Source organism: Phalacrocorax aristotelis, chromosome 3 (genome assembly GCF_949628215.1).
Source record: "Phalacrocorax aristotelis chromosome 3, bGulAri2.1, whole genome shotgun sequence".
Lineage (NCBI taxonomy): Eukaryota > Metazoa > Chordata > Aves > Suliformes > Phalacrocoracidae > Phalacrocorax > Phalacrocorax aristotelis.
This window is the reverse complement of record NC_134278.1, coordinates 78,807,238-78,820,415: the sequence shown is the minus strand read 5'-3', so window position 1 is coordinate 78,820,415 and position 13,178 is coordinate 78,807,238. Positions and strand designations below refer to the sequence as shown.

Sequence of the window (13,178 nt, the reverse complement as noted above, 5' to 3'; positions counted from 1 at the left end):
GTCCCATGGCCAGCATCACGAGGAGAAAGGGCATGCTGTGCTCCGGGAGTCGGTCTCATCAGAATCACAAATGAAAGAGATGACACCTTAATCTCAGTACAGTTAATTGAATAAACTTGCTTCAACTTGTTATGAAGTGCTGGGTTTAAAACTGTCCTTGTAACTCAAATTGAACTAGCAGAAAGCTCAGCATATTTTGAGCTGTTTTCCATGCTAACAGTATGTCCCACGCTACTGAGGCATTTTGTTCAGAGGTCAGGAATGTGGGCATGCTACCATAAGAGTCAGGAAATCATTTACAGAATGCATAAAAATTGCTTTGCAGGGCAATGCCTCAGAGCTGAGAGGGCACGGCATAATTTCCTTGCCGCATAAACAAATTTGGTTAATGTACAGCCTTTAATACGCAATAATCAAATGTTTTAAACAACAACCCCCAAGAAAAAAAAGGCCCAATCAAATTTCATCTCTCTGCTGGTGACAGTGTAATTCAGCAGAAGACAGGACGTATTTCAGAGGCTCTGCTTCTTCAGGAAAAAATTATAGTTTCAGCATTATTTACTAAATGATAACTATCTTTATCTACCACATTCCCCCATTTCAAGACAGGCGGGATGTTTTGAACACCTCCAAATGAAGATATTTTGAAGCAGAATTTTGTTATCCTTCTGATTTTTTCCAAATCTGGAAACCAAAATCATTGCCAATCACAGAAACCCAATCAAAACTACTTGAATACACAGCCAAAATTATTAATAGCTGGTGAAACTGATGAGGTGAGAAATGGAGTCAGAACAACCTTCTAATTTTAAAAAAAAAATACATGGATGAAATCTCTACTCTCCTGTGCTACCAAAGTAGTCTTCATAGTAAATCTGAACAGACAAACATTTGCAAAACGTCATATACGAGCACATCCTGCAAAGCAACAGGTGACCATCATGTCCCACTGATGTCAATGGACCAAACAATCTCAAAAATTGCTTGGTCAAACTGCACTTGACCTCAGGAAAATTTCAGCTGTAGTTTACTGGCAAGGTGCGGGCCCTGAAAGCAGACGCTATCCCGCACTATCAAATACATACAGCATCAGAGCTTTGCTCATGTGATCAGCGCTTACCAGCTAGGGCCTTGATGCGGGATCGTTCAAACAGTCGAGCAGAACTATTTTCATTGTCCCAGTCATCGACATCCCAGCGGTTGTTGACATCGCTGTACTGCTGTTGGATTTCAATATTGTCATAATCTGTCGCTACTGTTGTCGTCATCCTGAGTCGTCTTAACCTATTCTCACATTCAGATTCTTCTTAAAAACGTCTGTAAAAGAAAAATACATAATGATAATAATTTAGACAATAAACATATATTGGAAGAAAGTTGTAAAATTCAAGCTCAAGGCTTCTGGTTTTGAAAATCAATGGCTTTTACTCGAAGCCTGGTCACAAGCTCAAGAACAGGTTCGATACCAACCAGTCCTTCAAAAAGCAACTAAATGCTCCGAGTCTTCTTTAAAAAAAAAAAAAAAATCAAATACTTCACAAAAGCAAGGTTTCAAGCTGGCAGCTTTGCTGCATACAGGTATCAGGAACTGTCACATTCAACTCCACACAAAGTGGAACATGTATGAAATGGTGCAGCAAGATGCTTTGACAATTGTTTTCAAAAGCAGCCTGTCGGCTTTGTAAATCTGTGAATGTTGACTAAAGCATAGGGAGACACGGACACCTCTGCTAAGAAAAACCTGAAGAAAAACCTCAACCCCTTTAACAAAATGGTACACTTTCTGATGAAAAAATGCAAATGCTTAAAAAGACATATAAGCATTTGACCAGGAGAAACCTTTTAACATAGGTCTAAAGAAACATTTCTTTCTTCACATGCAAATGCTGATTTTGCGACCGGTCCTGGGAATTTATGTATGAACTAATCCAGATAAAAACAACTGATGCATTGCTTTGAATTCTCCATAGCAACAAAATGGTAGCCCACCAACGCAACTCCTTACATGAGGTTCTCCTCTTTCAGGCAGTCGGATACTGTTAGCATATTCATACCGTTTTCTAATCAGAATTTGCATGTACTTTTCAGCGCTAAATATAAGAAAGCCTAACACCTCCTCTCTGGGAAGAGGAGGGAAGTTATAAACGGCTGCTGAACTAGGTGCTGCGAACCCTGCAGGAACAGCCGTTGGCCTGGGAGCACAGACCCAAAGCTCTCCCCATCACTGGGATTGAAGTAGCGGCTGCATTGTATCCTCCATAACTCAATCCCTCCAAAGTCTGTGCTCAGAGACACCCGAGGGCTAACCCTGAAGAGCAAACACACAACTCACCTTTATAAAAATATAATAGTTATACAAAAATGCAGTTAAATATTTGGGAAAGTGAGGTGACTAGCTTTTAATAGAAATAGTCATATTCCAGAAGACTCAAAAGAGCCTCTGAGAAAAATCTCTTATTTTGTGGATCCATCTTTTTCTCTCCTTCTGCTCTCACTCTTGTGAGCTCTCTGTCCCTGTGCTGTTAAAAATAGCAAAATAGACAAAGGAGCATGGAGCTCCTTCACAAACGCTGCATCTTTTGTCTCGGTACGAGCTGCGGAGTCAGGCCTGGTGCTTGCTCCCGGGGACCCAGAGACCCCAGCCCAGGCTGAGATGCTGGTGGTACCTGGCAGCCCAGAGCTCACCTGTAACCTGTCACTGCCACCTTATGGAGCTGAGGGTGACAGGCAGAGCGGGCTGGGGCCAGCCTGGCCACCCTCCCCACCTGAGCCGGTCGGCTGGTGCCACCTACTGACACAGGGGAGCAGGGCATGGCACCCTCCCTCCCGACATCTCTGTCCCCGCGGGAGGGTCAGTGATGGCTTTAACAGCCCCACATTCCGTCCAAAAAATGTGGATATCCTGCAGCTGACGTAAATCCAGCTCGCAGCAGGGAAAACAATGTATTTACTATTGCTGCTTGCTCACTTAAGAGGCATCAATTTTCCAGACGGTCCTAGGATAAAAAGGCCGGGTTAATTTTCTCCTGTTCCCCACCACAGATGAGAAGGTTCTGCAGATATTTACTTGCAAAATAATCCCTCCGTTTTGCGCAGAAATGGGAAATGAGCCACACTCCAGGCTGTTACACAAGAAGCTGTTCCCGACACCCATTTGTGAGAGGTTCAACCTTCACAAAAGGTGGGAAGAAATCACTTTAGTTACGGTAAACTGCCAACAGACCAAAAAGAATACCAAAAAAGACTTGCTCTGGGAAAGGTCTTGAAAATGATGCTCCTTCGTTGTGCAGGCCTTGGCTGACATTTCCCAGCAGGGAGCTCTGGGGACAGGTCCTTCCTCGGCGGGACCGATCCTGCCGCTACAAACAAACAAAAGGATGGAGCAGCAAAGACGGGGGAGAGGATTAAATCCCACCCAGAACATTTCTGCACAGCAATTGTCACCTGATCCTCATCTAGTATCAAGCCTGGACAAAAGCCTCCCGTCAATTCCTGTACGAAGGCAGAAATCAGGGTTAATTCCAACTAAATCCATGGAGTAATCGTGGTATAAACAATGGGTGGCATCAGACTGTTCTACAGCATCATTTTCAACCTTTTCAGCTTTCTGTATTCATCAGTGCCCAATGAAGAAGAGATATGCCACCGGAAAAGCTGCAGCCTAAACAACAAAAATAAAAGCAGGACCCTAAAACTGGGATGCAGCAACATGCTAATTCAATGTAGATGCTACAAGCCATCGGATTTCATTTACTTCTATATACATCTAAACACAGATGACACGTAATTGGATCCAAATAAATTCAACTGTAACTTGCGCTTTATCACTTCTCTTACCCTTCTTGAGCATCACACAAGCAAAATCTATCCCAGATAAAGATAAATTGAGCATGAAATGGGCCTGTTATCCCACACCTATAGGGCTAGAAACTTGCATCCTTGTTCTGATTCTGCAGAGACATTGAAAATAAAAGCAGTGTGCCTCTTTCACTGGCTGACATCAAGCTCCCTTTTCTGGGATACAGCTCAACGGCACAGGGACAGCAAAGACGGGTAGCGGACACACACTGCAGTGATAAAAATAAGCACCTTGCAGCAAAGCATTTCTGTGATGAGGTGAGGATAACGCAATTCAATTCTAACTGAAATAAGCTGCCCTGCCTTCTTCCAAAGAAAGACCCAGCTATGTAATGTGCAACCACCGTCTTAAGCCTGTGCTGAAAATCAATTTTTCTTAAGACTCCTGACGCAGCTCTGGTCCAGCACAACCCCCTGGTGCCTCCGGGAACAGGGAGGGAAGATAAACACAAGCTCCCGCAGAAACCTCCGGGCTTCTTACTACAGAAATGGAGGTCCTGCAGATGGGCTGAGCTACAACAGCAAATCTTGGTTGTAAGTTATGGGTGTCCCTATTTGACAAACGGAAACACCAACACTGGCTGCAACTGCCCAGAGGGTAACGGGAAAAATGTCTGAGAATTTTTCTGGAGCTCTTAATGTAGCTGAGGTCACTATTAATGACCTCCAGAGTAATCTGTCATCCTTAAAATTAGCCCTGCACTTGAAAGACATAAGCTGAAAAAACTGTGTGCATGGATCTAACATACACGTACATGTAACACGGATACTCACATTATTTTAAGCCCAACAGGTTACTTGCACTAACTGCTGCTCAATACCATAATTCTATTTTGTCAGATCTCCCCTGCTGGATGATTTCAACAAGTACTTTGAGAGTACAGGTTTGTTTTATTGGCTGTGTAGTCAGCACAAAGCAGGAGACAGCTGTATTGTGTCCCATTAGCTTACTGCAGCACTCTCCTATCATGCGCAAAGCACCCACTAACACCCTTGCAAGATATCACTATAGAATATGTAGAACAAGCAGAAAGCACAGGGGCAGAAGAAACCCTGTGCTCCAGCAGGAACAGCCTTTGGAATCTAAACACCCTGGCCTGGCTTTAAGCTGAAATAGCAATCTAATAAAGGAACAATGTTTTCCGTGGAGAGCCAAATGTAACATGAATTTCAGCTGTCAACATCCTGAGCAGCCTTAACACAGAGGACTCCAAGCTGACCCGCTCTCAGAAGATGACAGACATGAACGAGCCTACTGCTAACAAGGCCTTTTAGAAATGGCAGGTCCCAGCTTCATTACCATTCACAAGTCAGACACGGACTCTAAGTGGCCTTTATATAGGGCTTAAAAACAGAGAAAACAGGCACTGGGACTTCTCAGCTAGGCCATGTCTTCCTAAACTTAGATGCCAGCGCTGTATGCACTCAGGCCTTTGAGACATGAGCAGGCAATTACAGGGCTAAGCAAGCACATGGGTGAGCTAATAAATAGCATGCAACCACTCCAGCCCCCCAAATACTCAGTGCAGACCTGCCGTGATGGGCAAAGACGGGTTTTGTGAATTTGGTAGCTTCCATCTCCACTGATAAAATATAACACCCTATTGCCTTCTGCAGGTGATACAATACCAGTAGACCTCATAAGCCTAAAGAGATCAAATCGTCTCATTTCAAAGCATTCTTTACAATATATAATCCATCAACTGAGGAGGCGTGGGGGGCTAGCATTATCTTCAAAAAGAAGAAATGGCTCGAAGAATGAATCAGCTACCAGGAAGAGCATTTTCTCAGACAATTTTCAAAGGCAATATCCAGGGGTCAGACCTTTTGTATTTACTTTCATAAATAAACCAGATTCTGCTCTGTTTGTTTCTCAGATAATAGAAAATAAACAGTTTTATTCAGACCATCTGAAGAATCAATTAGTTTTAAAAAAATTCATTGGCTACTTTTAAATACAATAATGTAATTCACTAAATAGGCTAAGACTATAATCCCTAAAATTCTGCCATAACCACACATCTGGAATTACTTCCTAATAGTTACATTTATCTTTAAAGTAAACATTTTTCTCAAGAGTAACTGTTCTTCCATGAAGCATTCTGAGCTGTAGTTAGTTTCACATTTGTCTTACTATCTAAGGATTGTCAAGAGGTTTTTATGGTGTTGATTGAAGAAAACAGATTTTGAACAGCAAACCCCAAATGGTTTCATTACTGATGTAAATAGGCTAGTCCCTGGCTAACAGGCAGTCCAACCGATTGCAGTTTTTCTGATGGTTAAGATAAATTGTGTATGACTGATGGCGGGGAAGACTGAAAATGGGATACAGACACTTCCACCTCTAGGTTAGTAAGACCACAGGGTCCAGGTACAAGTATGAGCACAACCACTGTAATAATCAGAATGGGCTCTCCCCATTTCCTACGTATCAGATATGTACATCAGAGAAACCAAAATTACAAACCGCCTCCTCTCTGGTAGCCTTCTCTGAAGCCAAGGCTGGATGAGCAGAGAAATCAGTTCAATGTCCCTTTTTGCAGGACTTCCACCTCTGGATGCTTTCACTCCCAGTCTGTGCTGCTTTTTTCCTACTGATGACTCCAGACCAGGTAATTAGTCCAACTCTTTAGCAATAAATTCACTTTAGAGTAATTATTATTATTAAAAGGAGGAAAATCTAGTTAAGATGTAACTGAATTTCACATTTATTCTAAGCAATATTCAGCTTCCTCATAACAGCAGCACAACAGGCATTCAATATTTTTTAAGATGTCATTTTAAACCCATATTTAAGCTGGAGAATGGAAATTCTTCCAAGTTCTCAGCATCCAGCCTCATCTTGTCTCCCCATCAGGGTGAGATTCTCACCTTAGTTTCCACAGAAAGGAAACCGGCCTGATCACAGGTCAATAGGGACACCTTCCAAGGCAGTATGCAAAGTGACATACATATTCAAAACCTTCACAAGTCAATTTCTGCAAGTATTTTAAAAGTACCAGTTAGAAACTCAGAGCTCTACAGAACACAGGAATTGAAACAGCAAAGTCCTGAGAGCAAAGCTTAGAAAGACTGGAAAACACATGTCTCAATTCTACCCACTTATTAACCTGAAGCATGAGGAGCTGGTTTCCAGCCCGTCTCCATGCCTAGCCCAGAGATCATTGCTTCCTGTTATATGAACTCCAACACGGTCTTTAGGGAAAGAAGCTTCCCCCCGCATCCTGACAGGGCAGTGTTGGCAACACAATCACTTACATTTTGGCTTGTTGTTTCAGCTGCTAAACCAATTCTAAAATAATGAAAGTACTAATATGGCAAGGCTTTAACTCCCTTGACCTCCAATATCCTCTTTCTCTCTCTTGCATGCAGGGTCTGGCCCCCAATCCCACCTTTCCTCTGACAAACAGAACCACACTGTTTCTCCATTTTTCCAAGCCAAGAGCACTTGGGTTGTATTTTTGCCTCTCCTTTCCTGCTTGCTGCCCGAGTCAACCCATTTTCTGGTGCTGACTCCTCTGGCTGTCCACACTCTGGGATGAGGAGGTGAGAGCTGAAAGTACCCTGAAAGGTCACAGGAAAGGGGCAGACAAGCTGTGCTAAAGGGGAGTCAAATGCCACAGTCAGCGTGTAGGGCACAGACACTTCAGGAATGCACAAACAAAGCAAGACTGAAGCCTCTTTATTCCCAATGCAGGCTAGAAAAGTGTGCAAAGGTCATTAAAATCATGAGCCTGTCCTTCTTGAGTGAGGTTGATTTCCCACATCTCGGATAACCCATCATTCGAAAGCCAGCAACCAGGGAGTTAAGACTGCTTTATAGGCTCTTATTTTTCCTCTGAGGTCCCCGGGATATCACACTCTAGCTGGGAGACTGGTACATATTACATAAGCATTGAAACAACTTCAAAAAGTGTTTGCGCTGTTTGCTCTAAAAAAGATACAGCTCACAGTACTGGAAACCCACATGTTTTCAGCAGGGGTGACTGTTACACACCCGCAACCAACATGTGTAACACACAGGTAAAAAATTCAAACAGGTTCAGCAAATGCCGTGTTTACAACTAAGCACCCTGGTGTCCCAGCCAAGAGCACAGAGGAACTAATGATAAAAAAACCAAACCAAACTTTGTTTAGTAAACCTGAACTGAATCTCTATTTCAAACCTATCAGTTCCAGCAAGGGTCATTAAAATCTCCTAGCCTGATTCTCTCTGTGTTTAAAGCTATAAAATTTCATCCAGCTTCTCATCCATTACCCAGCAAATCTGGATTCCAAATTTTTTTCCTGAAGACTCTAGAATATATTAATTGATATATAGGGTCCAAATTTGTCCTTTGTAACGTGAGGCATCTCCACCCAGGCAAGGATGCGACCCATATTGTGCCAACATTATTTGAAGAGCTTCCTAAAACAGAAAGGGGGCGGGGGAGAGGCTTCATACTGGTTTCATCCAAGATCAGACATGTAATAGGAGTTGCCAGGTAAGACTTTAAGTTCCTACATTTCCCTATGGAACATCCCAGGTTAGATATTGCTTCTGAACCATCCTCTAGGGAAGCCCTTGCCCCTCCACCAACTATATAGAAACCATGAAAAGAGTAAACCAGAGAAAACCTGAGACATTTTAGGCAGAAAGCGCCAGGGTTTTTGAAAGAAGTTGATAAAGAGAAGTAAAAAAATCAAGCAGAACTGAACGTTACAACACATAACACTTAAGGGTGGAGTAAGCACCAAATCCCTTCTGCGACTGCCCTTCCTTTTCCCCTCATCACTTGAAGAATGTAAAACACATTTTGTCAAGCTGCTATGGGAAGGGAGGTGGGGAGGGCTCTGGTAATCAGCCATTAGCACACTTCTAGTGAGGGATATTCTTCCATCTCTACCGAAAGGGAAAGTCTACGGGGATCCAGACAGAGGCTGGATGCTGGCACAGTCTGTGCTGAGTTACACACAGGGCACATAACATGCATGAGGATTGTGTTAATAAAACTCCACATGCTGTGAGTGCTAGTCCCAGGCTTAAAGAATACAACCTACTCATTCCATTTTTTAAGCAGAATACTCAACCTCTTTCCTCACGTGTTTATGGTTTTCCTTCAACCATCACTGCTGGGCAAGGTTTATGCCACTGAGTCAGGGCTAAAGGCAATTCAGTAGTTTCATAACAGTAAGGTTTAGCTCAAATAAGCACATCACAAGTTAGTCCATGGCCGCTCATGTGAGTTCCATGGATTAAATATGGCTTCGCTCAATCTCAGAAGCCACCTTTATATTCAATGTGGCCAAAAACTCTTGTCTTGGGAAACATCAATGTGTCAATTTCTAAAACCTGTTGTCCTATTTTCTGCTTCTAAGACAATAAAGAAATTCCCATAGATATCCATTTGCACAGCTCTTAAGTCAATTGCTTTTAAAAAACACTTTTGTCACCCTCATAGTCTTTCCTAAGTCAGTTAAAGGCAGCCTGTGGGATTTTAGGATATCTGGGAGTGTCCTGCTATGCAAAGCTATACCTTCTTAAGCAAGCAGCCCTTCCAGAGGGGATGCAATACCGGACCTGCTGGTCACCAACACAAGTGAGCAATCAATGACATCAAGATTGGAGGCAGCCTGGGCTGCAGTGATCATGCACTGGTGGAGTTCACAGTCCTAGAGATATGGGTCAGGTGAAGAGAGAAGTCAGGTCCCTGAATTTTAGGAAAGCAAACTTCCAGCTGTTCAAGGACTCAGTCAATAGGCCCCCTTGAAAACTGCCCTCAGGGACAAGGGGGCAGAATATAGCTGGCAGATCTTTCAGTATGCTTCCCTATGAGCTCTCGATCCCCCGGTGTAAGAAATCAGGAAAAGAAGGCACGAGACCAGCATGGCTAAGTCGAGACCTGCTGGTCAAACTAAAGGGCAAGAAGGAAATGCACAGGCAGTGGAAGCCGGGAGAGGTATCCTGAGAAAAGTACAGGGACACTGCCTAGTTGTGTAGGGATGGAGTCAGGAGGGCCAAGGAGCGGCTGAAGCTCAACTTGGCAAGGGATGCAAGGAACAATAAGAAGGGCTTCTTCAGGTATGGCAGCCAGAAAAGGAAGGTCAAAGAAAGTGTAACCCTGCAATGAGCAAGATTGGCAAAATGGTAACAATGGATGAGAAGGCTGAGGTACTCGGCAACTTTGCCTCAGTCTTCACTGGCAACCTCTCTTTCCACACCTCTTGAGTGGAGGGACCGCAAGGCAGGGACGGGGGGAGCAAAGTCCCTCCCCCTATAAGAGAAGCCGAACCATATCCTGGGCTGTGGCCAGGACAGTGTGGCCAGCAGGTCAGGGGAGGTGATTCTGCCGCTCTACTCTGCTCTGGTGAGACCCCCCACCTGGAGTACTGCGTCCAGCTCTGAGGCCCCCAAGGCAGGAAACATATCGAGCTGTTGGAGTAGGTCTAGAGGAGAGCCACAAAAATAGTCAGAGGGCTGGAGCACCTATCCTATGAGGACAGGCTGAGGGAGTTGTGGTTTTTCAGCCTAGAGAAGAGAAAGCTGCAGGGAAACCTTATTGCAGCCTTTCAGTACTCAAAGGGGACACATAAGAAAGATGGGGACAAACATTTAGCAGAGCCTGTTGTGATAGGACAAGGGGTAATGGTTTTAAACTGAGAGGGGAGATTTACAATAGATAAAAGGAAGAAATTTTTCGCAGTGTGTGTGGTGAGACACTGGCCCAGGTTGCCCAGAGAGGTGGTAGATGCCCCATCCCTGGAAAAGTTCAAGGTCAGGCTGGACGGGGCTCTGAGCAACCTGACGTAGTTTAAGATGTCCCTGCTCACTGCAGGGGGGTTGGACTAGATGACTTCTAAAGGTCCCTTCTGACCCAAACCATTCTATGATTCTATAAATGGCTTAGCTGGAAAAAACCTGGGGGACCAGCTCATTAGCTCTGGTCTACAGTTTCTCCCCCACCTCCATTCCTGCATCTATAATTTGTTAACTTCTATATCACAGTTAATAGATCTCCCACCCATTTTCAGAAAAAGCTGCATTTCTGTGTAGCATAACCCATCTAGAAGGTACCTTTTACAAAGCCTGGGAACATTTTCATTGGGCCTATGAAGTAACATTCAAGTTCATAAGTTTTAAATAAATCAGCAAAACCTGCTATTCAAACTTTGCAGACTTGTTCTGGCGCTTGACCATCCAAAAGTAAATGTAGCTGGTCTCTTTGGAACTGAAAAGTAAAAAATGAGCAGCAAAAGCAGGGACTATGTTCTGGAGAACGACTGGACTAGCATCCTGAATGTTGTTACGGCTTTACAAGACAAGTAAGACATGCTTGTGCACCTGTTCGTACTGTTCTGTGGGGTCATCTGCAATGAACAATTGGCATGCCAATACTTTTTCTGAGGAAGCTGATTGTCAGCAGGCCAAGAGCCCTTCAACTTTCACAGCCCATGTACATATTTTACTACAAAACACTTTGTCAAAATTTTCTCTATGGAATTGCCTGAACTTTTTGATAAATAAAATAATAGCAAAAGCCTTTTGATGTGATAAATTAATATTAAGTGATTAAAAATACAAGTAGGCTGGATTAACAATACATTTGCCATATATACCACAAGGGTGCTCATAGTTGTAAGCCAAATGAAATCAACAAGAGGAAATCAAATGGAGTTGAAATCGAAAAGGCTCTGGGTCAGCTCAGTCCCTTCTGGAATTACAGGAAGGGCCTTTCTTACGTAGGCTTTCACTGTCAAGATACCATTTATTCTGATACATGCTGTAGCTTTAGCACAATTCATATGTTGCACAGTTACAACAGAAGAGACAAGGAAGTGACAATATGGCTGTCTGCATATTTATGAATGGGCACCCACCCTGGCAGATTTTTACAAACACAGGCCACAGAGGTGGGACCGTGTTTCGAAGGAGCATTCAGATTTCAAACCACCTTGTAATGTTATTTAAAGCCTCTGCTTTTGACCCTTCTCAATCCTGATCATGGAGCAAGGCAAAGGTGACCTTTCCAAACACCTCTACAGAATCCATCTGGAAGTATTTGTCAATGAACATGCTGGGTCTTTAAGCTGGTGGAGGACACCCAGGACACCTTGCCTCCTGGTCTGGCAGGAGGGAAAGCTGACATATTTCAATAGTTATCAACAGGCTTCCTAAGAAACTACCATAAACATTCCTTCCACAGTCACTGAGAATTTAAAAGACAATATTTACTATTATCATGTTCTAGAAGCTATCTGTAGGTTGACCTTCACCAAAAGAATGTGAAAATATAGGGCAATTGCCTACAGCGGTATTTACCTTTTTCTTCAGTGAAAGAAAATAAAGTCTTTTTCATATTTTCAAGTGCTCATGCAGAGCAGAGTTCCAATGAAAACCAGTTACCCTTGGAAAGGAGTTTCCCATTTTCTGGTCTCTACTCTCTCATGACCCAGCTTACAAGAAACAAAGCACAAGCTTTGGAAAACAGCTGTGTGTTGGTAAAAGGACTGAAAACAGAGACACTCCCGCTGCCTGAAGCCTGTCAGACATTTGGTTCTTCTTTGGATGAAGGCATCACTGTCTGTGCTCGGAGAACAGCGTAAAAACCTTAACGTTTTGACCCTAGCCACGACCCTAACTTGGCAGGAAGTCCCAGACAACCTCAATGCCCTCACAGCATCACTGTTTATTTTGATAGTGCTCCAGCAAACTGGCAGTGCCAGGTGGTAGCCAGCCCATTGCAGGCTGCTGAGACGCATCACAGAAACAGCACTGGCTGAAGGGTCTAGTGAGCTTGTAACTGAAACAAAATATTCCTTAGGAAAAAATGTAAAACTCTGAAGTTACTTGATCATTCAATAAATACTGTGATTGCTTACGTGTGAACATGTAATTTATAAGTTTACACCTGTTATATTAATTCGAATGAGGAGTGCTACAGCCAAGTTTCTGGGGACAGGAGAGGGACTAGAGATGCTATGCAACACGTCTTCATCGATCACAAAGCCAGAACCGAAGGTTTCTGCCTCACTTCTAACTCCTACTCAGAGGGTCTTACACAGAAGCAACAGCCACAAGTTACATTTACCATGAGAGAGCATTTACAACAAGAGGACAACCAAGCCTGCCTTTGCAACATGTGAATGCAAAAGCTAGCTCAAAGCTGGCTACAGCAGATCAACACACTTACATCCACAAGCATATTCCTCTTCCTGCGGTCTCTCTCTGGGAACCAAAGATGCAATAGCTCTGACCTCCTTAAAGGAGGAGGGCTGCCAAGTAAATAGGCCTGAGGATCCAGCCACCCAACTGCTGTCTCTCTTGCACTTTTATTATCCCT

General features: G+C 43.5%; 1 protein-coding gene across 3 annotated transcripts in view; it reads right to left on the bottom strand.

Annotated features, from left to right (window-relative positions):
• The window catches only part of SPTBN1 (spectrin beta, non-erythrocytic 1), a 137,737-nt gene that overhangs the window by 92,916 nt on the left and 31,643 nt on the right, over nucleotides 1-13,178 (bottom strand). For all 3 annotated transcript variants that reach the window (XM_075088103.1, XM_075088102.1, XM_075088101.1), the window contains exon 2: nucleotides 1,121-1,317. In XM_075088103.1, coding sequence (XP_074944204.1) covers nucleotides 1,121-1,268 — 148 coding nt within the window. In that variant the 5' untranslated portion in view covers nucleotides 1,269-1,317. The remainder of the gene's footprint in view (nucleotides 1-1,120; nucleotides 1,318-13,178) is intronic.